Here is a 25,141-nt window from a genome sequence, read left to right as displayed (position 1 = left end):
AGGGAACTGAGAGAAAACACCTAGAGGTTCCCATTAGTCCCAGTAGTGAACCAGATCCCTCCTTGCTTCCAAGGTGCAGCCACTATTTCTCTGTGCTGCTCCCAGCTCTGGGGCTCTGGAACGTCGGGTCAATCCCTGGGACGCAGAATCCTGGGGCTTTGGGCCCAGGAGAGAGGGGCGGCTTCTATGCACACACACGTCCATTTACACGCCACACATGGTCACAAAGCACAGACAGCACACACGCTCAGCGCCCGCACAAACATCGACCTCACCCACCCACCTGTATCAACACCACAACACAGGCGCACGCGACCTCACACACCTCGCCCACTCGTGCACTCACACCACACACTGGCGCGCAACACCCGAGCTAGCACACGCTCGCACACCGGCTCACACCCCGTGCACACACCCTCTTGCGCGCGCCCAAGCCCTTGCTCGCCTGCACACACCCGCGCGCACCCGCTCACGCCCCGCGCACACACCCTCTTGCGCGCGCCCGCGGTCTCGCTCACCGGCCCCCGCGCGCGCGCACAGGCCCTAGTTCGCGGGCGCACCCCGCGCGCGCACACACACGGTCCCACCGCCGAGTGGCGAGGGGCGGGGCGGGAGCGGCCGCCAGTGGCCGGCCGGGCGCGGCCAGGAGAGGGCGCGGCGCGGCGCGGGGTAGTGTGGCCCGCGCCAGAGTTGTTTCCCGGAGCCCCAGCCGCGAGAGGCTCCGCGGGAGCCCGGCCAGCCGCTCCGGCTGGGCTAGGCGGGGCTGGGCGGGGCGGCCCGCAGGGAGCACGCCCCGGGTCACGCCGGCGCCCGCGAGCCTAGCGCGGCGGGGAGCGCGCCATGGACCCCAAAGCGGGCGGTGGCGAGGAGGATGACTGCGTGGACTCGGGCGCCGAGACCGGAGGGTGAGCCGCGCGGGGCCGGGCCGTGGGCGGGGGGCGCTCTCCGAGTTGCGCTGCGGTCCCCGGCCGGGACCTTTCCGGACCCCGCGGCGGAGCCGGAGTCGCTGCCGCCCGGATGGGGCCGCGGGGGCTCCCCCACCTGCCTGGTCCGGGGTGGAAGGTAGAGGGGCTGTGGCGGGCCGGCTGTCTCCTGGTCGGGCCCGAAGGGCAGAGCCCCGTGGTCTGTAGCTACCCCGGGTGGGGCGGGCCCCATTCCTGGGGGAGGGGGGAGGGAGAAAAGTGGAAGGACTCAGGGTTCAGAGTAAACCTCGCGCACACCACCACACACCACCCCTTCTTGCCCCCATTATCACTGAGATGATGTGGAATACCAGGCGAATGCAATGTCCCCCCCGAGGTCATCGCTAGAGAAACAGATGCTCTTGCACTTGTTTCAGCCTTCCGTGAGGACTTTATTCCTCTAGCCCCGCCGCTCCCGGAGTCCGGGATGAGGGATTGGGGATGAGAAGAGGATAGGACACCTGGCACTTAAAAGTCTTTCAGAAATCTTATAAGAGGATGACATTTTTCATTTCATGGCTTTATTGTGCTTGCTGAGACTCCCTCCGCAGCTCCTGTTTTCCCCGCCAAACTTCTCTGCCCACCTGTCCCAGCCTTGGGTACAGGTGGGATGAAGTTGGTGCTACAATGTAGCCCTGCTTATAGAAATGTGCTCATCGCTTCAACGACTCAAACCGTTGGCCCACACCTTTACCTCTGGAGGCTAATTAGCCTTCTCCCAACGACACCATTTTCCTGAGTGGGACAAAAGATGGAGTATCTTTTAGGAGATGAATGTCATTGCAAATGCTTCTACCCAGCTCCTATCTCTAGAGGATTTTCCTGTGCAGAGTCAGCAAACATCCAGGATGCCGGTACTGACCCAGGAGGAAAGGGTGTCTTTTCCTCTCTGGAGAACCCTGGAGATGGGCTGGAGCTGCCCAGGTTACAAAAACCTTCTTCCATGCAACACTGGGGAGATTTAGACTAATCTCGGGGGTTGGCAGCCTTGAGAGGACAGGATGGGACCCAAGGTCAGAATGGGCACAAGGGGCTGCCCCCTGAGGGACACAGTCACTCCTGCCTGCCTAGGCTCACCCTTCCTTGCAGCCTCCCCCCATTCCTAGCCCAAATCTGGCACTTTTACACCCTACAGCAAGTACTCTGCAATGGGCTTTCGCTGATATCCAAACTTGAGATCACTTCACTATAGAACCCAATTACATTCTGGAGGGGTAACCTGATTCCAAACACAGAACTCCCTTGTTTTCTCCCCACACTTTGTGTATGTGGCATTTATCAACTGTAATTGAAGATCCTTGACTCCCCCCCCCCCCACCACCACCACCCAGTTAGCTAGCTAGGCCATGGATAGAAGAAACAAAGTGAAATTAACCAGCTCATTTTCAGCTGCATAAAATAAGGCTCCAACTGGTCCATTCATTTTCAATTTGCAGAGCTCACCTAAAACAGGTATTTTTTCCAAGGCTTCTCTCTTGGAAAAGTGGAGGAGAAGCCCTGACCCAGGAACAATTGTACCCTTGGATCCCAGAGAAAAGCATGACAGCTGCCAGGGTTGCTGGGAGGGGTTTGCTGAATATACTGACACCAGAGCTTCTCTTCACTGCCTCTGCCCTAAAGTGTATTGTTGTGACAGAATAGAATTGTTTAAAGACTCCTTTTTGCCTCAGCAGCATCCTTAAGCTAAAGATGAAGGTAAAATGGTACATGCTTAAGGAGTTTCAGTATATAGTTCCTGATCTTTTATTTGCCACATATTCGTGTATCTCCTGCAGTTTGGTTTGGTTATCAAAAAGCTGTTCATAATTTCCTGGCTTTTCCAGAACTCACCCCCGCTTTCTGAGGAGACTTTACACATCCGTGCTATCACTATTATTTTTACAATACAAATCTGATCATGCTTCTCTCCCAAACCTTTAGTGGTTCTGTCATCTCTAATGTACAGAGAGCTTAGTGTGGCCTATAAGTCCTAATGTACAAAGAGCTTAGTATGGCCTATAAGTCCCCAATGTGATAGGGTCCCCTTCTGTCTCTCTGGCTTTGTGTCTCAGCACCCCACCCTTATATCCTGCCTCAAGCCACATCGCAAGGTGTTTCTGATTCTGCTTTTGTCAAACTGCCCTTTTCCCCAGCTCTGCCCTTCTCCACCTGGCATGCCTGCCCACCAGGTGAAACTCTATCTTCTTTTAAGACTCGGCTCAGGTGACCCATCGGCTAAGGCAGGGGTCCTCACCTTGAGGCCCATGAATGGCTTGAAGTCACATACAAAATGACATTCTTTGTGAATTTGGGGAAGAAGAGACTTACTTTTCACCAGATTCTAGAAGTAGTCTGTGATTCCCCTTGCCACCACATTTGGGCAGGGTAGGAGAAGTTTCATGTTCATCGTGCCGTGTCCGAGGTATTGAGAGAGAGCCAAGCAAGGATGATGAGCCAGTTGTTGAGTCTATCTAGGGAGATGATCAGAGAGGATACGGGTGTGACGACAGTGGTCAGCCAAAAAATGGCAGTTGCAGTCCTAGGAGTAGATGAAATCAACTAAAGATAGTGAAGATAGTAAACACCCGGCATCTTACTCTGTGCTGGGGACTGAGCCTTTACATATTTTGTTAACACATTTGATTTTTCAACAACTGCGAAGCACATACTGTTTAAGACCGGCCTTGAGAAATGACAACACTTAAAGGCCAGGTGAAGTTGGAGGAGCTGAGAAAGGGGCCTGAGAAAAAGGAGACCCCGACAAGAGGAAGGATGAGGTGTCCTAGAAGCCAAGGGGAAGAAGGAAAAGGCATTGGCTGTGAGGTTGAGAAACTCACTAAGCTAAAGGAATGTGAAGTGCCTTTTTTGCAAATGTAGGTAATGAAGGAAAAGGTGGATGCGTGGACAGTGGCAGGTGGAGGCAGAAGCCAGGTCCACCTGGCTCCAGGAGGGAGTGGACTGTGTGGAAGAGAAGGTAGGCAGAGCCCTTTGTCTGAGAAAGGGAGGGTGAGGAGAGGCAGTAGCTGGAAGAGAGAGTGGGATGCAGGAAGGATTCCCAAAGCATAGGCAATAATTAGGCTCCTGTAAAGAGATGCTTCTAGAAAAGACTCTATAAAAGGGGGCATAGTAGATATGGGTGCCTGGGTGGCTCAGTGGGTTAAAGCCTCTGCCTTCGGCTCAGGTCATGATCTCAGGGTCCTGGGATCAAGCCCCGCATCTGGCTCTCTGCTCAGCAGGGAGCCTGCTTCCTCCTCTCTCTCTCTGCCTCTCTGCCTACTTGTGATCTCTGTCTGTCAAATAAATAAATAAAATATTAAAAAGGGGGGGGGCACAGATAAAGATATAGCAGAAAAATTGATGGTTTGTAATGTCCACTTTCTGAAAGGGTGAAGGCAGATGGACTTCAGACCTCTCAGCTCAATGGGCTTTGGGTAGGAGGGACAGCTCTCTTCTTCAGCTTAGCAGGGAAGACAGGTTTCCGTTCTGGGCAAATGCAGCCCCCTCCATGGGAAAGTGGAGATTTGAAATAGTTGCTTGGGGAATGTTGAGTGAGAACCCAACTGAGATTAATGATTATAAATGTATGAAGGGCCCAGTCTAGCTTGCTATCAAATTCCCAACAGCAGTGCTCAACTACCTTAGGGGCAGGCAGAGGGAGATGGTGAGTGGTCGAGATGGTCAGGGAGAGGGACTGTTGCCAGACAGGCGTGAACAAAACATTGGAGCAAAGGATTTGGGGGTATATGTGGAGCTGACTATGGATCCTTTCAGCAGCGTGCTCAAAGGTTCCAAGAACATTTTGGGTCCCGCTGCCAGTGAGCAGGTGGTGCTGATCGCTTTGAAAGTGAGAGTCAAGAGAGTCAGGCTGCTGGGGTTCAACTCCATGCCCTGAGTTTTCTTTTCTGTAAAATGTGACAATGATAGTACCCACCTCACAGGATGGTTGTGAGAATTAAATTAGTCTATACATTTAAAGTCTGGCATAAGTGAACGCTCAGAAAATTATTTCTCATCATACTGTTAGTATTGTTATGAAGAAGACTCTAAATGACAAAGTTAGAGCTTCATATAATAAAAATGTCTATTTCTGGGTGCACTCAAGATCCTATGTTCTTTATACTCGTCACAGTAGGTGTTCTGATGTTTTTAAATGTCATGAACAATCTGAGCACCTTTCAGAACATCTGTGAGATGATAGGATGTGTCTCAATATAATTATTTTACCCATAAGGAAATGGAGGTTCAGAGGGTACATGACTAGTTGGTGGCCTCAGTGGAAGCCTGCATCTCCGGCATGCTTCCCACCTAGCGAAGTTGCCACTCCAGGAACCACTGATGGGCAATTAATTCTTGATTCCTACTCAGACATTTTCTTTTGCTTGAAATGTTGTATTTGCTGACTGACCCACCTACTACAGGCCAGGCTAAAAGCTAACTAGTATTGTTCTGTGGCAATTGATGTCATTTTGGAGCTCCCCTTTTCCAAATGCACTTGAAGGCAAGTTTTGTGCTCCTGTGTATTTTTCATTAGAAAAAACTGGCAAGCCAGCTACTGACTATGGTATACTACCCTAAGAAACAGAATCCCTTAACAGAGGGACAAGCTGTGTTTTTGCAAACCGAAATAAAAGACAAAAAGTAAGATGAATGCTTTTTAGTGGGTGTTTCCTTTGTGATGCCTCCCAGATATGGCATCTGAGCCACTCTTTCAAATAGGACCATATCTGGTGCATTATTTTAATTCACAAGTTTGTCCGCCAGTAATGAGCCTCCACCTCCCTGTCACTTGTCACTGAGCTTCTGAAAAAATACTCCTACCATACCCTTTGGGTGACCTTCAATTGATACTTCACTGTGATTTAGAGATAGCACACAATTCACAGGGCTGGAGTTTATAAGCAGGTGCATGGGAACAAATGGAATAAATTTGAAGACGGGACAGGTTTAGAGAAGAGTAAAGGGGGAAATCTTGCAAAGAAGACAGGATGATCTATTAGGTACTCGATTATCTTTGTGTTCAAGGTGGAGCTAGTTAGCTCTGAGCTACCATGGCATCTAATTCAATGGACTGAGAGTAAACAGATGCGGTCCATGATGCACTGAGCTGACGTTTTAATGAAACGTCAAAATCAATATTATTGAAATGCCAAGATCAATTCTTATGCCAAGATTTTCCTGGAAAAAGAGAATTTAAGGTGGTAGCCTATACCTATATGGACAAGTAGGCTGCTGACAGTGATAAACTATCTTAAGTTCAGACCCCTTTACACTTAACCCCTGTTTGTATAATTGTAATTAAAAGGCAGTCAAGGGACTACATCTAACTTTCTGGTCACGATTGGCAGAGATACCAAATAAATGTAATGTTTATAAATGTGTTTACTCTATGTGTCAGGCGTGTGAACGTTTCTAACCCTTGCATCATTCTGCTTATCTGTATCATGTGCCCATACATTTTTCTTCCCAAAATTCATGGATTCACCTCTTGGGCTTCATTCTCACAGAGTTGAATGTCTTATTCAGAGCGAGGTGGGTAAATTCTTAGGATATAAGACCAATAAACGGGATTCACAAGACAGGTGCCCTATTGCTGTTCCCTCCTATCCTAAAAAAGCTGGGGGTAACTTACCCTTCCAGAGGACTATAGTCAATATCTGAAATTGAACCTGTTTAAGCACAAAATTGTTTTAAGCTTTACAGTTTGTCTTTCACCAACAATATTTCCCATAAATAACCTTTTGAAGTTATTTGGAATGTATTTTATGGGCTATGAAAGTGTTTGTACATTGACTCAGGTCCTGTTTCCCATCAGGATCATTTTTCTAAGGAAAAGAAAGTAAATATCAATGTATATGTATATATATATATGTGTGTGTGTGTGTGTGTGTGTGTGTGTGTGTATGCAAGTATCTCATCATCGTGTAGTTTGCAAAAGGGAACAATTAGAAACAATCATATAGCAAACAAAAGGCAAATGGTTGAATAAATTATAGTACATCACTTTATCTAAAATTACAATAATAAGAACTAGGTAGCAGCATGTTGTGATGGTGCGTGGTGAAAAGAGCAGTTTAAAATTCTATCTCCATCATTATGGCAACTGTGTACAAATTTCATAAACAGAATCAGAGGCTGGAAAGCAATGAAAGGTTTTAGGGGATTTTCTTCCCGTTTGATTTCCATTTTGATGGGGGACAGGGATGGAAGTTGGGGTGATGGATGAGACTGCAGAGCTGGGCAGAGACCATCATTCATGAAAAGTGGGTTTTATGTTGTGCTTGAACTTCATCCAAAGAGTGACACGATCAGATTTGTGCTTTGCAAAGATCGGCTGCTGTTTGGGGAAGGAACTGGAGTGGAGCAAGAGTGACAGGAGACTGACCAGCTGCCAGGCTTGACCCAGGCAGTGCCTTTAGTCACAAGAAATACATACAGAGAGATGCATGGCAGGGACGTTCGCTTTGCTAGCACCTGCCCTAAAATACTACCATCACACCTTAAGATTCTCAAAATAGGTTTCACATGTAAATTTCATTCTACATTCATCTCCATCTGTATGGGGATCTTTAAAATACATGCATTTGTGAAACCCATCTGCCTCGGGAGTTTTGGAAAATCCTAGCTGAAAATACTGGCAAATTTCTAATAATAAAACGAATAGGGGCGCCTGAGTGGCTCAGTCAGTTAAGCATCTGCCTTCGGCTCAGGTCATGATCCCGGGGCCCTGGGATTGAGCCCCATGTTGGGCTCTCTGCTCAGCAGGGAGCCTGCTTCTCCCTCTGCCTCCCACTCCCCCTGCTTGTGTCGCTGTTTCTCTCTCTGTGTGTCGAATAAATAACTAAAATATTAACACACAGTTACCACATTTCTAAGTTTGGTCCTAAAATTAATTTATGCCCTGCTTGGTTCGAGAAAGAAGTGAATGTATCCACTCTGGTGGTAACTCATCCTGACCATCCTGATCCTGTCTTGCATCTCCCTTAGCCAGCATGTCGCCATGCTCTATAACCAGTCGTCCTACCTTCCAGGTCCTGCCTCGCCATCACCCCGCACTCCTACTTCAGGTCCACTGGCCACCTCCCGGTCTCCTCGCCAATGGTATCACTTTAGCTTCCTAACCGATAACATAAAAAAGTAGGTTCGATATAGGCAGATTCAATTTGTAATACATAAAGGGATATGCAAGTGTTAATAGTTGCTATTTTTTTCAGCCTCAAGATTCAGTCATTCTGTAACTACTAAGACAGTTCATTTGAAAAGAGAAAACCGCATGCTGTTTTTCTTTCATTTTGTTCCCCTACCAATAAATCAGTGCATCATTTTGCATGAGCGATATAGGTTATTTTAACTAGTAAGAGGTGTGCTTTTTATTTTTTTTTTGAAGTTTTGTATATATGGTAACAAAGTCAATGGAGTGAAAATTGAATGATTTAAGAAAAGCAACATGAGGATAAGTAAATAAAAGTGTATCTGTGGAAAATTAAACATAATTAACTACTTTATTTGCATAACCAAGTCCCCTGACCACCACCTTGAAGAATAAATCCCTTTGTGCCTGAGAGATTAATTCCTTACTGAGAATGACTTTAGGACACTGTGGGGAGAAAACCAAGAGCTTCTATACCAGATATGTTGCCAGAGAGGGAAGGCTTCCCAGCCACACAAGTAGAGCAGAAACTTCGAAGAGATTAAGCAGGCAGATCCTTGGCCAGATGCCCATTCTCACAGAGGCCGTGTGCCAGCAGCTGGTTTTTCAGCCGGGAAACTGATGGGTAATTTCACCCTGGCCCTAACCCTGCCTTTTCCCTTTCCCTATCACAGCCCACATCCTGTTACTGTAATGTGCAGCAGGATTTCTTCTCAGCTAGAACTGAAATCAGTCAAACATCACTGTGCCTTTGTTTCCTGATGGCCAGCCAGACCCTGCCTGTGGAAGCAAGCCCTCACAAGCCAGGGTGCCCTCACGCTGCTGCCAAGGTCTATCACCGCTCTGCTCATGTCAGCAAAGAAACATGTCCCCACAATGCACTCTAACTTGAAGGGTGCTCATTTTCAGTGATTTCACCTTTGGGGGGCATCGTGAATCCCTTTGAGAATGTGTTGAAGACTTTGAGCCTTCTCCGCAGAGGAATAAGTTTCCATTCGAGAATTCGCCAACGAATTTAGATGGTTCAGGACCTCGCTAGTTTCCCATCTTGGAGAGTCACAGAGCCCATCTGAAGGACCCCTGATTTCTAACATGCCTTGAACGTGTTGCCTTCAAATTCGGACTTAACTTTATTTTGCACCGAAGCCCCCAGCGCTACGGTTTTTCGTTTGCTACAGGTCCTTACCATGTAAATGCTACTTACCCCTGACTTTTTAAAAAATTCTAGCTTGAAGAACTCACTTGGATACAGAAAAATAGTGTCTAATCCTACTAATACTAAGGTTTTGTGTTTCAGGTCTGACTACAGCCACATGTCCTCCACCAGCAGTAAGTATGGTTTAAATGTCCTTCGGCACTGGCTTCTCAATCCTGTCTATCTGGGGAGCCCATGCTCTCATGGAAGAATCACCCAAGGGATACTTGCCAAAGTGGTGATTCTGGATTCTCTAACTCTGAAAGCTGGGGCTCTTCCTGGAGAATTTAACTGTCCCTTGATTTCAGAACTAGCTATGCCACAACTTTCCCTATGGAAATTGAGCCTAGAGGAACTAGCCCAGGCTTTGTTAGGGCAGATGCTTCTAAAACAGCTTCTCCGAATAATCCCAGGTAACTCATTCAATCACCAGACGTTTATCAAGTACCTGCTGCCTGCAGGCTAACAGCTCAGAGCACATTCATTAGACCCCTGGGTGACCCCACTCACCTGCTGGGCCAGTGTACTCCCTTGTATTTCTGCATCTGCAGGTGGATATCATAGGCAGTTATCAATACGGTTTAAGAAAGGTGACTGGAAGTATGTTAATAAACATACTGTAAGCATAGAAAAAGATGTCTGCATTAAATACTAATTGACAGGGAAATCTATTCATGGGAAATTAGGCTTTATATCTAGGCACAATTCACAGTGTTTAACACTGTGTAAATGACCAAAGCCATTTGGATTAATTAAACACCTATTTTAAAAATAACAACAAAAAAAAAACCTTCTTCCAATAAAAGCCCTGATTATTTGATTCAGTAGATACTTTTTTTTTTTCTATCTTCCCTGTTAAACTCTGAATTCTAAGTAGTACCCCAATGGAAAGACACTTAATTGGATTATTCTATTTATTGATGTTCTAGCTTAGTTTTCCCTTGCAATAAGAGACTGTGCAGAAAGCTGTATTTCTGGAATTGTAATTTAGTGTCAAATTATATTTAGTTATTAGTACAACTGCAGTGAGTAATCTCTGATCATTCTAGCCAACTGGAGACCCAACATTGCCCCTTAGTTATTAAGAACCATTAGTAACAATGAGAATGAAGCCCCCGTGATTTGCATTCCCTCCCTGAAGCTTCTGCCTTCCTAAAAATCCAGGAAAGCTCTCTTGAACTCTCTCTCTCTGCTGCTATTTTCATTCCACTCAGTTTTGCCCAGAAGCTACATTTCTTTAAGAATGATTTTTTTGTGAAATACTTGCCCAAAGCCTTTGTTCAATTTGTAGCTCTCACATCAGTCCTCTGGGTCACAACAAAGCATCTCTCTTGTCAGCGAAACTGGTAATTTGGTTTGGGAGGCTTTCCTCTCCATTATTTTAATTGCGATCTCAGAGTTGAAATTTCTCTTGGTGCAACTGGGATCAATAGCCTTTTATTGCTCTTCCTTTTCTCTTTAAATACTTGGTGATTCCTGCGTCAGTCTTCAGTGTTGGGACCTCTTGCTGAGGATGTGTATGTGTTTCATATTTGAGTTAGGAAATGTATTTGGCTATATATAGTAGAGGAAAAATAATGACTCAAGTCGGCATTTGTTTTCCTCTAACATTAAAGAGAAGAAGAAGAAGAAGAAGAAGGCGGCCATGCAGGTCTGAAGTGGAAGCTCCTTTCATTGTTCTGCTTGGCTTTTGGCTTCTGTTCTTAGAGTTGCCTCAGAGTTACAAAATGGCTGCCTTGACCGCGGGCAGCACATCCTTGTTCTGGGCAGGAAGAAGGGTTGAGTGGGTACTGCTGGGCCCTTGGCTGTCTTTGTCTATTATCTGCCTGGCCTGCTTCTCTTCCCTGCCAGGAGGATAAACACTGACCATACCCAGATGCAAGAGAAGGCCCCTGTAGCAGTTAGTAAAGATAACAGAGTGGACCCTTTCTGAAGAAGGGAAAAAAATGTCTGAAGTCTTCAATCTGTCCTTTAAAACATAGGTTTGACAGACTACAATCATAAAGAGTTATTTTCCAAGTAGATTTTTAAAACCACATTGCCCCACAAACTACACAATCACACTCGGAGGACTGAGTAGAGAGAAGGTTAAGAAGCTTACTCTCCATCCTGAATAAGGCTGTTCCAGGGTCCCTCTCCTTGTCACAACCCAGCTGTGCCAGTACCCGCTATGTGACCAGCAGGAACCCACGGAGCTGACTAGTCCTAGTTCCCTCTTCTTGTGGGTCCTGTGAGCAGCTCCTGCCTCTCATTGTCATCCCCCCTGCCCCTCTCTGAATGGCTTGTTTCTGAATGCTTCCTGGTTGGCATCATAGCATTGGTCCTATCTATTCACTGTTAGGAAATGGATTTTTCTGTCTACTAGTGCTTCCTGTTCAGCATACCCATGATGCTCTTTTACCCATTTGTGCCTGAGTTCACGGGGCCATAAGCAGTTCCTTGGGTTGAGCCAGGGTTGAAGTCTGTCCACAGCTGGAGTTCATCACTGCTAGACCTGACAGGAAAGCTTCCTCCCCAAGCAAGAGCTGCTCTTTAGGTGTCTTTTCCCTGAGAATGCAGGGACCGCTTCCTCATGCTGCCCACCCCTGATGGGAGAAGAAGGAAGGTCATGACCTAGAGAAAGTACAAGAGTTGCGGTGTAAGAGTTCGATCCCCTAGGTCCTAGTCCTGGTATGGAGTCTGGGAGGGCATGGTGGTCTTGGGCATTCTACTTTTCCTTGACCTCCTGGGTCCCAAAATCACATTCCCATTGGTTGTGTTTGATGTCATTTTCAACTCTAGGGGAAGTGGCTGAGGGGGCTTCTTTAATGGTAAAATTTTTTTCTACTTGCCATGGGTCCCTTTGCCTTTTTGAGATTGACAGGGCTGCCAGGCTTTCCTCTTATGTTTTCCGCAAAGCTAAACACACTGTTAACACTCAGATCTCAATAAATCACAATATTTCCTAAGAAAGATGAATTTAATTTATACTCTTGGAATTTTAGGTGGTTTTTCCAGAAACCTGGGTAGAAGATCATCAAGGCAATATGTACAATTTGCATTCTTAAGTGATTTAAATAAAAAGGAGAAATTTTATAAACAGGATCAAAGAAAAGCAGTAATCATGCCAAGGGAAGGAAGATCAAGTGTGCCACATGATGATAAATTCCCCTCATGCATGATTGAATATTCTCATTCAAATAAAGATTATAATCATACCTGGAGAATTTCTCTTAGAAGATCCTGGGAGCTGAAAAATGGTATTTTCAGGACAGTGTCATATTTCTTGAGGATCTCTATCCCCAGGATAATGCCAGTAGGAGGCAGGTCAAAGAATTAACTAGTTCTCTTTACTGGATACTGTTCCTCGATTTGCCCTCCTTATTTGTGCCTCAAAACTGTGCCTCCTCAAAACCCAGGTACAGTCATTAAGTCTCTACCTGGCCCTTACTGATGGCCAGTGGCAGCAGGGATGCCTTGCAGTTTTGTGCCCCTTCGTACTTTTCGAAATGCAAATGATCAAAGTGAGTCACAGTGATACAGGGGCCCTTAGCAATGCCCTGAGGAATTCCCCATATCTGAAATTATGGAGAAATGGCCATGACCGGTGTGTTCTACCGATTCAAGCCCAGGACCACATACCAAGCTGTGCAAAATAGGGACACCTCCCGGGTGGGTGGAGTCATGGAATCTATTTTCTCACCCACCTGGGCCTCAGATTCCTGCCCTCCTCTTGCTTCCCTGGCTTGCTTTTCCTAGCTTCCTGCTCTGTCCTTCCAGTTACTCAGGTAGCTTCCCCAAGTCCTGCCTGCATTCCCCTTGCTGCTTGGGCCCGGTTGTAGGGCCAGTGGAGTTCTGTCCCCTCTGCTTTCTTGGGGCTGCCATGTCTGTAACCTGCCCTTGAGGGCAGCCCTGACCAGGCCCAGCTGATGCTGTGGGAACTTGGACATGCTCTCTTCTTGAGAGAAAGGGGCCAAGTAGATTGCAGGTGTTTTTCAAATAGGAAAGTTAATTGCAAGCCCTTGTGACTGGTCTTGAGCCACCACATGAGTTGGCGGGTCCTGCCTTACTGCTGTGTGGGATGACCGTCATCCCTCCCCAAGGCTGCCTTGTCTCAGAGGTATATCTTTCCACATGAATGCCATCTTCTCCCCTTCATTTCTCCACAGTCTCATTTCCTTGAAGTTTTAGGATATCAAAGCATTGTATATTTTGAATTTGGTCTTTAGCCACATCTGTGCCTCCCCTCAGTGTGGAAGGAAAGGTAAGCTCCTTGTGAGCTTATTAATTATTACGTAATTAATAAGCAAAGGTAAGGCGCTTTGAAAGCAACCCATCGAAAAGACATGACTGCATTCCGTAGAACTCATCACTGAGGGGGAACATTTAAATAAAAATGACCCTTGTCTGTAGATCCAAGAGCTAAATTCAGACGGGATAGTGAAATAGTCATTATTTCATTCTATTTTCGGGAAAGGAGATAACTTACTGACAGATTGATGTTTTAAGGCCACTTGTCCAAATAAGGAAGGTCAATATCTTGGAAGAGGTGGGTAGTAGCCAATTTAACATTGATCTTTTTGTAAATTTCATAGTCTTTTTATTTTTTCCTTCTGTGCACAATACTTTCCCCATTATGATTTTCAGAGTAAATGTTCTTTTGGGGTCTTATTTCATTAGATCTAGGCAAAACCTAGATCTGTTCATTAACCCTTATGCAGAACAATTTAGCCATTGCATGTGTATAATTCTGTGACCAGTATGTAGTTGGCAATGGACTCAGGTTTCCAAAAAGACCAAAACACCCACCTGTCCATCCCCAGCTTCCCACTCCTTTTGCAATTAAAACTTCACAAGAAGCATCACCAGTTTTCTCTAATTTAGAGTACAGCCTTTTAGGCAAAGTTAGTTATGGATGGTAATATGGTTTATGAGGTGGATCAGACAAATATTAAGTAGCCCAGTTCAGGCCTGTCACTATTGACACCCATTTCCTACTTCCTCAGTGTGCAGAGGGCTCATTAGTGATACTAAAGATGCTTGATTTACTTTTATAGACCAAACAGTTGGCATAAAACAAATCCAAGCCTAGGGGAAACTCTGATTTCCAAGTGGAGGAAAGTCAGGGTTTTGAATTTCTACTTGGTCACTCCATTGAGCCAGGAGCACTTAACTTTGCTGCGTCCAGCAAAGGAACCCCAGATAAGAATGATTTCCATTTTTAGTATGTTTAAGCATGTTCTGGCACAACAGTCATGTTCATGCACAGAGCTTCTCTCAAAAGAGATCCAGAGTGACCTGCTGCACAGCTGGAATGAATCTGCTGCCTTAGGTAGGCTCTCTGTGAGTGGCCTTCTGTTGAACCACGGTGGCCTCAATATGTGGCCATGGCTGTGGAGACCAACCAGAAATCATTAAGATGCTTTGCACATGGAAGGATCAGTTTGACTTCCTTGTCCATTTTGTCCTCTGTGGCCCTGCTTTCCACAGTAACTATAGGATTAAAGCTTTTACTCAGAAGTCCCTATCATACTCCCTGGCAATAGGCATCTGGTATACCTGCACCTTGGTAGAGCCGCTGCTCCAATCGCCATGTGGGAAAGAACCCTCAAGGCTTCTTCCCTCCTCCTTGGAATGCACTGGCTTCACTCCTGCTTGCCCTGACTATTGGAGAAAGAGCCTTGGTGCTAGTGGCTCTTCCCATGCCCTCAACCATTGAAGCTTTCTGTGGCAAGTATGGCTTCAGGTTTAAGATGCTCATTATGCTCCTGGACTTTCCTCCTCAAGCTGGAGCCATGTAACATGTAGCTTGTAGGTAACTCTAATGAAAAGGTCGCAGGTGTGGGTGTGTCATTTTTTGCAAGTCTGGGTCTTAAAGCCAGTCAGGTAGAGACTTAGCCACAGCCTGAGAGCCACAGAATGCCAGCTGGCACAGTGTGGGGTCTGCTTTGCATTTTGTCAGCTGCCCAGAGAAGGAATTCTTGGCCTGGCAGAGCACATAAATCACCAAACTGGAAAACTTTGCTGCTCAGAGTATGGTCTACAGAGCACTCCATCAGCATCACCCTGGAGCTTGTTAGAAATGCAGAATTCCAGGCCCCACCCCAGACCTCCTGAGTCATGTGAGTTGTTTGTACAGAAATGTTGAGGAGCACTAATCTAGTTCCTCTCGACAGTCAGTAAGATTGCTCTGAAATCCCTAGTAGATATGGTCTATCCACATTTCTTTAAGATTTTAATTTTTAAGGTCATAATCTGTAGGCCCTTGGATTTGCATCACATCGAGATGAGAAAAATTTTCACTTGACAAATATTTAAATTATGAATTATTGATCATTTAAAAGAAGAAAATTGTGTCCTTCTACTGAGTGGTTTATTTGAAAACAGAATTTGTCCTTTATCAGGCAAGCTAGAGGTATGGGTTTGGAAGTGTTTTTTTGAGATGCAGGCAGCAGCCTTATCTGGAAGATCACAGAGTAGTAAATGAAGTCTGAGATGAATGAGCTGAAAGCTAGTGAACTTAGACAGTTATTTGATAGTGTGGGTTCTGCATGGCCAAAATCCTCTGCACAGGAACCTGAAAGGCTGAGAAATATTGGTAGTTGGCAGTCGATAAGAAAAAAGCAATAACCAAAGATACGCATCAGGAAATCAAAGGGTGAAGACAATATACCACACAGTCAACTCCTTTGATGCTGTTCCACTGGCATCCATTCCCCCAAAAATATGATATAGTCCTGCTGGCTCCAAAGATAAGTTTTAATTGTGTGATTTCAACTACATAGAGAGTGTCGATTTCTGTCCAGGATATGAAAGAAAAATGAAGGAAGACTTCTCACAATCACATTTTTCCTGAGAAGCTGATATGACACATCAGGGACAGCTGGTCTACCAGGGTCATGGGGCCACTCCCTTAACACCCCCCCACCAATGACCAAGGGAAAGAAAACAAACAAATAGCTTCCATCCCCCATTCCTGATGATAATTATTATCACTCAAATAATACATAGTCATTGTCAAAAAATCAGAAAATAATGATTAGCCAAAAGAAGAAAGCTCAGATTCCTGCCATCTAGAAACGACCAGTAGTCTTAATTTGGTGTCTGCCTTTATCCATTTTTTTTCTGAGCATCTGCATTACTATAGATATGTATTATTAGCAAAAATAGTATTATATAGTCTTATTGTCCCATTTTCTAATTAACCATATGTGAACTTCTTTGATATCCATAAACTATAGTAGTTTGAATATACAGTATTCCATTGCATTTCTGTATATCCACTAGTGCCCTGTTGTTGGTACTATAGGTTATAGTCACTTTTTCACAATTACAAACAGAATTGCCTGAATTATTTTTATGCTAAGTCCTTGTGTGTTTATCCTTCATTATTTCCTTAGGGTAAATTCCTTCAAGTGGAATTATGAGGTAAAACGGGTTGTTTACTTTTTAAAGTTTCTGATGCTTCCTGCCAAGTCATTCTCTAGAGGTACCATTTCACTCTCCCACTGGCATGAATGAGAGCACCAGGGTCTCATAAAACTGGTGATTTTTGTGAGTGAAAAATAATACAGGTGGATACACACACAAAGTAACAGTGGGCAAAAGTTCTCTGAAGAGTAGGTGACAAATGGGAGGCTCTCACATTTTGGAAGCCCACAACTTGAAGTTCTGTGTTTGTCTGTCATGTATGGTATCAGTTACACTCCAAACGTGACCTCAGGCAGCGAGCAGTACCAACCAGCAAAAGCCATCAGTAGTACTCTGTGTAGGCCTTATGGAAAGTATTTCCCATTCTGGTGGACAACCTCTATCTTTATTCAACATCAGTAGTGTTGCCATTAACTTCTGATGAGGTAACAAGTTGGAAGTATTTGGGGAATATTGTGCAAAGAACCAGGTCGTACCCACTAAAGGTAGCAATATTCAGAATTGATTAGAGAAGCAAAGAGGATCCCGCCAGTCAGCCAGCCTGCCTGCCTGCCTGCCTTCCATCCTTCCTGGTAAACCTTCTTTCCTTCTACCATGTCAATCAAACTTCTCTTTTGTGCAATATTGGTTATGGAAGAGAAGGAATATTCCACCTGCTCTACTCCCCCTTGTGTTCTTATGTCACCTGGCATCTTCTGACATTATTGTCAGTATTGTTAGTGCCTCTAGCTGTGCAGCCTGCTCCTGGAAGGCTCCTCTGTCCTTTGGAGCAAGAGCAGTTGTGAGAAGTCTTCCCTTAATCCCTTACAGAGAGAGCTGGGCTTCCTCCGTGATTCAGTTTTACTGTTTCACCACCTCACACTGGAGCACAGTGAGGCCACAATGTGTGTAGCCTCACATGCAGCCTCACAATGTAGGATCACAGATCACCTAGACTCAGAAACCAGACACGTCTTTCTACGAGCTGCCATGCTTATAGAGTCGCATTCTAATACTTCGTATTGTCGGTGGAGAGCTCTGTATGAACCTCCTATTGTGGTGGAAATTTTCACAGTTGCATGCTCAGGCGTAACAGTAGAACTGCTGTACTTATAGTCAAGTACAATGTCACTCCTGAGCCGGCCTCACACCTAGAAATGAAGGTACTGGTGTGTTCTGCTCTGGGACCCACAACCCTGCGGCGCTGAGCCCAGAGTGTTGGCACATCACACTTTCTTGGAAACCATCTGGCGTTTAGACTTTGGTTAGGTTCCTCCCAGTCTTCTTCCTCCCACCAGAAGCCAAAACATGGCATCTCCCGAGCTAGAAGGACCATCCCGCAGCATCACTCGTTCTTCTGTGCTGCAATTCGTGGGGCAAGTCCTCTGCTTTAAGCTTTTAGCTTTCCTTAGCTCAGAAAGCCTTTTCTGTCTCCGGAACCCCAGCCCTTGCACTAGAGAGCCTTGCCCTTCAAGACTCTTCTCTCTGCCACGATCTGAAAAATAGACATGAATTTAGAAACTTGATTAATGGATCTATCTGACTCCACCTTCCCTGAAGCAATGAATAGCCCAGACTCTACAGTTAAAGGGCCACAAAACAGAAAATTTGTGGCAAAGGGGAACTTTGGCTATCGTCTCTGAAATTCATCTGCTATGTCATTTAGAACATGTCTCCCACTTTAGGTTTTCCTTACATTTCTCCTGTTTGAACACCTTGCTCCCTCAGTTACGTTGTGAGCTCTGGGAGGAACCATGTCTCCTGCTTTGCAGTCCTTGGGCTGTTAGCAAGAGGCACTTGAGAGGTAAGGGAGAGCCCCAAATGGGTGAATTTTGGAGATGTTTGTTCTCTTTCTAGATCTGCCATTGAGTCATGGTCGATGACCTCATCTGTGACATGAGGAAGCTGGACTAAATGCCTCTGCCACCTCTAATTTTCTAGTCCTGTGCAATTAGCTTGCTCTTCTAAGGGCTGTAAGGTACATCATTTCTGAGGAAATGGAAACAAGGGACTAGGAACGTGTCAGTGTCCTATTCAGACTGGTCAAGAATTTGAATATTTTATCAAATTTTCAGCCACAAAAAGAGTCCCTACGCTTCATTTCCTACATGGCTAGTTTGATCCCTAGCAAAGCCAGCACCAGATCTCAGCATTGGTTTTTCTACTGTGGCATTCGGAATGTATTTTATAAGGATGTATGGAACGCTGTTCCCCAGAACAGTTGTGATAGCTAATTGTTGTTTGATTTCTCACCATCCTGCCAGAATAAATCCCTTTGTAAAACGAAACTTAATTACTGTAATTGGGAGGATCCCTGCACCCAGCTCTAGTGGTATCAGAGGTCTGGGGTTTGCTGATGAACAAATCCTCGGGATAGATTTCGGTTACCATCCTCCTCTTTTGTCTGTTTTGTTTTGATCAATATATTTTACATCTCAAAACACGATGAATATACTAATCTTGTTGTTTGCATGCCCCGCTGCCTCATCTCCAAATCTGTAGAATTCTACTGAAGTCCTGACGTGGCTTTGCTACTGATGAAAATGACAAGATCTATATGAAGTGGTAGAGAATGCATGGAAATTACTTAGTGGAAGAAAGGATTCTGGGTGAAAATGCTAGCATCTCTTCTGTCACTTTGAGCCCTTCAACTTTCTAAAAGTTCTTGTTCTTACACTATTAAGCATTGGACTTTGGCATTCATCAGACCTTAGTTACCTTCTCATAAACTTTCAAAATCATTGTAGTCCTGAGGGCTTAGATAACTACGCGAGATATTTTAAGTGTTTCTAGCTGCTTTGTACCTTCTAATTACATGTAAACCTTCTGGCCCCCTTCCAGAATTTATGTCAAGCTGTGTCAGAATTCATAATGTCTTTGTCATTACTCTCTGGCTAGTGGCTGGCCTTGGCTTCCCCCTCCTCTTCCCACCTACAGGTTTGTTTCAGAATGAAACTTAGGAAGACATACAAAGTAAAATGAATGTCCCATTTTCAAGTGGGGAAAAAAATGCAGGGTACCTCAAGAATCTACCTGCCTTTCTCTATGATTTCTTTCTCAATAGTGTCCTGGTTTCAGATGAGCTCAAGAGCGTGTCGGTATCACGCATCCAGATCCCTGACATTGTTTCTGCAACAGATGGTGAGAACGGGGTGAGCAGTTAAAATACTATAGTTAGAGCTGGAAGAGGCCTAAGGATCAGAAAGATCCCACACTGTCTTCCTCTGCCAAATGAAAATAGAGGTTTTGGCTAAACCACATCAGCCTGTATTCCATTCTTCAATGACGAGAAAGCGCTGGGGACTCAGGCTGAGAGAGGAGAAGCGTTATTATGAGCACCATTTGGATCCCCTGCGTTTAAAACTCTGCCTGTCACCTTGCTGCCATCAGAGTCTCACCAGGCCCACCCTGCATCTACTTGTGACTTGCGCTGGGGCTGCCACTGGGACCAGCCTTGCCGCTTTCACAGCCCAGACTTGCAGCTCGACCAAAAGCCTTGTCAAAATCGTGAAGTTACTAGGAATTGAGAAAGTCTGAAATCTTATCTTAGGGGTGCGCATGGGAAAAGGGGATCGCTTCAATTTTTTTCATTAGTTCAGAGGTTCAAGAAACTAGTTCTTGTTGTTTTTTTAAAAAGCTGCTTAAAAAAAAGGGATGAAGGCAGGTTATTCATTACACTCTGGATGAATAGACTCTCTGGAGAAGGAATTTGGAAGCCCCTCTCTGAAAGCATTTACTTCAGGCATTCCGGGAAGACCGGGCAGCTTAATGAGGGGAGGCTGGCCCTTTTGTGACACTTCACAATGCACTGGGGTTTGTGTTTGCCACTCCAGAGCCTCTTTGCCTCCTGCCCGCTGACCTAATTTTTCTTCACTGTGGCAGCCCACGCCTGGCGTGTCTTTGCGGCATACCCGAGCCACACTTCACCTGGGTGTTCTGCTGCTCGGTCAGGAGGGTCTGCTTGACCAGACCAAGGAGCCAAGCCCCAGAATTGTTCAGTGCCCTAGAGCAGGGCTTTAGAAATGCAAATAAGGAGTTTATTCAGCCTCGTGCCTGTCTGTGGTTGGAGAATCTCAAGCCAAGATCTGGGGCCAGATTCCCTAAACCAAGCACCTATGGTGGCTGGAAGTACCCTCCGTCTGACTCTCTCAGCCTCCTGGGGGCTTATGGTGGCACTGGTACATAGCAACTTAAGCTGATGGTTAATGGTTGTGGCTGCTGCCTTGAAAATCTCTTATGATTTACCACATTCAATTAGCTTTATTCAATGAAGTGTCTTGCCCTGAGTTACCTGACTTCATTTAACATATTTGCTCATGCTCTGACTCCCCCTACTAGATTCTAAGTTCTAATAATGCAGAGATTCTCTTATTTCCCACTGTATCCTATGGTGCCCAGCACATAGTAGGTGTTCAGTAAACACTGCTTGATCAAATAAATGATTGCGGTTGAATTACAAATTGTCTCTGATACATTGTGGATAAAATGAAAGAGACATCAACCATTGCCCAGAACTTCCGGAAAGAGGTCTCTGAACTTGTTGCATCTGAAGAGTTGGCCAGGCGCTCCGTTTGGAATGAGAGATCTGGACTTTCAAGTAGACGTACCTGCTGCTGGGAAGCAAATGCTTTGGGGACATGCACTAGTTTGCCAGTTCCGGGAGGAGATCCAGCCTGGCAGGAACCAGGCAGTGGGAGACTGCACAGGAGGGCTGGTGTGAAGCCCTGCGGTGCAGAGAACAGCGGTGAGGAGTCCCGGCTCAGGCAGCTTTGAGACAGCCGAGTGGGAGGTCTGATATTGGGACATCTGTCCACAGGCAGAAACACCTCAGTCCCCACCTACACCTTCACCAGACAGAAGCTTAGGGTGTCCCTGCTGCTCAGCGGTTGCCAGAAACTGCCCCGACTGTGAGTGGAGTCCTCCACTCGCAGCAGACTCTCCTGCCCACGTGGCCTGAAGGAGCTAAGCCACAGTGTCAGAGCCCAGCCACACAAACCAAAGATGGCAGGCTAGAGGGCAGAGAAGGCACACTGGTGCACACAGCAGAGACCCTACTCTTCTCTAGCTGCATGGCCCTTGTCAGATCCGGTAATATTTCCCCTGCAACAGGGGGCGGATACACCTCTATCCCAGTGTTGTTTTAAATAAAATGAGGTTATATCTGTCAAGCTCTTAGGACAGTCCTCTGGCAAATAATAAGAGCTTAACACGTGATTATTCGTGTCTAAATCATCTTCATTAAAACTTAAGAGACCACAAAAGGGGAGCTGACACGTTGGGGAGAAATGTAACCAATATCCAGGTTCCCAGTATACCTGTCTCACGGAAGGCCTGACTCGAGCAGTGCTTTCCTTGAAGTTGGTTTTTGTTTCATACTATCAAAGGAAAAATCTAATTGTTTCTAATCCCCTGGGAAAGAATCTTCCTTCTCTTCTCAGGCAGCACAAAGTAGTCTTGAGAGCTTTGTTACTACCTGTGAATTTGTGATCAGCAACTCTCTCCGAACCAGCCCTGGCGAAGTCTGTCTGCTGCCCCGTTGGTTTTTGGTCTGTGTCTTGCCCCAAGCAAACAGGTGCTCTCTGAGGTCCTTCGAGAAGGCGTGTAATGGATATGATAAAGGCAGTACATATCCCACAGTCACGGTGTCTCTGCTTCTCCAGGGAGGCGTAGAGGCTTTCCATGACAATGAATTATTCACATTTTCTCTCCTTCCCTCAAATACTCGGTTTCCTGTCTAGCTCCAGGAGGTCCATTTTCTTTGGGGCATGTATAACCCCAGCACCCAGCGCCCGTTTGGAGCTGCATGCTGTGGTTCTTTGGGCCTGGTTACTTTAGGGCCTTGTGCAGTGGGCGCATGTTGGCGATGGCCTGAGTGTATTAATGCCACCACCCATTCTCCTCCTCCTTCTCAGGGTTGGACTGTAGCCACATTGCTCGCCCTGGTTCACGCATGCAAACAGAGCTCGGGGGTCAGGTCTTCATCTCCCTTCCTTGCTTTCTCTTGGCTCCATCCCAAGCTGCCCAGGCGAGCAGGCACTTGGTCAGAGGCCTTTCTCTGTGTCCCCACCCTGCCCCGACCTGCCCCGAGGTTGGGCATCCTGCCTTTCTGCAAAGTGGTGACATTCACTTACGCGAATAGGCTTCTGCATAGCCTCTGTTACTGCTCTCTGGGAAACCTTTGTGTTGCTGATAGAGGGGTCTTGGCCCGGAGCACCCTGACAACTCCGTCTTGGAGACGCAGAAGCTACCTCCACAGGGGCCTCTCCCCACCCAGGCCCTCACGCTTGTCTACAAGCACGAGCAGGCAGTGCTCAGATAGACGGAGGTGGGCGTGTGCCATGGGGAGGCGGTTTCTGGGTTATTCTTCCTCAGACACCCAGAGCCAGATGAAAGAGCTGTAAATGGGTATCTGAGACAGGGAGCTATTGGCTGGTGGCAGAGAAGCAGTAGAGGAGGGTGAGGGAGTAGCAGTGTGGCCAGAAACGATGGGGCAGGGCGGCCGCCCATTCTGCTGGGAAATGAATACAGCGGAGAGGGTAAGCACACGTCTCTGCAGAGCCATCCTGATCTTGCACACACGCGCTGTGTGACCGTGGCAGATTTCTTCACCTCTCTGTGCCTCAATTTTCTGCTCTCTAAGATGGGAACAAAAATAGCACCTTGTCCCCTTTCTAGGGCTTTTCTAAGGATTCAGTGAGTTCATATACATAGAACATGGAGTAAGTGCCAGGCCACAGCGAACACCGTGCACGGGTCAGCTAACGTTTCTCTGTGTTCGCGGCCACACGCACCCCCTGAGGAGCGGGTGCAGGGTCTTAACAGGTCTGCCTCACTGCTCTGACAATGTCTTTTCCTAAACATTCTTTTAACTCCATATGTCCTTTTTTTCTCTCACAGAAATCATCCACAACTTTCTCAAGGAAATTGCTTCATCCTCCAAATCTTTCAAGGCCGTTTTACTTCTTTCCCTTTGTACTGAGCTTTCAGTAAGGTTCAGCAATGTCACATGTCCCCACTGTTGGGAGATCAGGCCACCGTGAACAAGTGAAATATGCATTTTATTTGATTGTGGTGCTTTCTTCTACCTTTCCTGGAGTTACTGACTGGTGGAAAATTGCACTGGCTTGCCTTGTCACTGTTTTTCTTTCAACTGCACTTCTGATGATAATGGCCCATTAGCCATTCAACAAAACAGAATGTAGTCAGGTGAGCAGAAGAGCAAACAGAGGACTGCAAGATTCTGTGAATTCTGGTTGTTTTTTAAGCCATCATGATGAATTTCCACTGATTCAAATTTATATTGGATATAAGTATACATTGGGGGCACACATGTATTAGAGAACCACATAAAGAATACAATCTAATGGTAACTGAACCACAAAAATACAACCTAAAGGTAACTGATCCATCCTTAAAATTCAGCCCATGAGCTCAACAGTGCACAGGTCCCATTGCTAACCGGACATCCCTCCTGGAAGTCAATCTACCATCTCACACCAACATGGTGAGGCCAAAGTGGAACCCCTTACCTTTACCCACAAATCTGTTCTTCTTCCTCTATTTTGTATCTCTTCCTTAAGCATCAGGATCCAACCAGAAACATCACACCTCTCCTTTTCCTGCTCCCCACCCCAGTCTATGGGCTCCAAGGCCAGTGGCCTGTGCCTCCTTAATAGCCTGCAAAACTGTGCCTCTTCTGTATACTCACTGACTCCTCCTGTACCTGTATTGCTGTATAACAACCACCCCCAAACAGTAGCTTAGAACAACAGTCATTCCTTACTTCTCACATGTCTTGGCCCAGGTGATCTCGACCAGGCACAGCTAGGTAGCCCTTATGATGTCTCTGTGGGTGTCTGAGATCAGCCAATACAGGCTGGGCTTACCTCAGGTGGCTGGGATCCATGTAGATCTCCTCCTGCCCTCTGGCACCTCTTGATTTCTGGCTAGCTTCTCATGGACACATCAGAAGCACAAGAAGGCAGGCCCAAACACACATCACCACTGTGTTTTTCTGTTGGCCACAGTTAGGCATATGATCAAGGGTGTCCAAAGTCCAAGGGTAGGGAAATGCACTTCATCCATTAATGGGAGGAACTATCAATATGGCAGAGAGCAAGGAGACAGGGCAAGATAAAGAATGAGAGCCCATAATGCAGTTTCCTCTAGGGCCAAGTCCTTGTGATCTGTCTAGACTGTTTACTCATCTTCTGACGTCTTACTTTGCCTCCCCCTGGACTAGCTCCCCACATCACTTTATTAAAACTTTCCACTGTCCCTTATCACTACCAAATTGAGCTGAAGCCTTGTATAACTTGGCGCTAGTCCATTTTTCCCACTGCATCTGTTGCCATGTTTCAGAATTACTCACCACCCCCTTCCAAATGTGCTTGTTTTTTTGCACAGTTCTGTGCCTTCATTAACCATCTTCCCCCTTCCTGCAGTGATCTCCTCCACGTTTGAGGTTAT

General features: G+C 46.1%; 1 protein-coding gene across 3 annotated transcripts in view; it reads left to right on the top strand.

Annotated features, from left to right (window-relative positions):
* The first annotated feature begins 669 nt into the window (after positions 1 to 669).
* FAM124A (family with sequence similarity 124 member A) overlaps positions 670 to 25,141 on the top strand; it is a 112,770-nt gene continuing 88,298 nt past the window's right edge. The window contains exons 1-2 of one of the 3 annotated variants that reach the window (XM_045080572.1): positions 670 to 905; positions 9,386 to 9,417. In XM_045080572.1, the coding sequence (XP_044936507.1) occupies positions 841 to 905; positions 9,386 to 9,417 (97 nt within the window). In that variant the 5' untranslated portion in view covers positions 670 to 840. The remainder of the gene's footprint in view (positions 906 to 9,385; positions 9,418 to 25,141) is intronic. The other 2 variants (XM_045080571.1, XM_004775225.3) reach the window with 2 other exon arrangements.

Source organism: Mustela putorius, unplaced genomic scaffold (assembly GCF_011764305.1).
Source record: "Mustela putorius furo isolate JIRA1106 unplaced genomic scaffold, ASM1176430v1.1 tig00000461_pilon_pilon_pilon, whole genome shotgun sequence".
In the NCBI taxonomy this organism is placed as follows: domain Eukaryota; kingdom Metazoa; phylum Chordata; class Mammalia; order Carnivora; family Mustelidae; genus Mustela; species Mustela putorius.
Note: the sequence above shows the minus strand (reverse complement) of the source record. Positions and strands in the feature narration are given on the sequence as shown.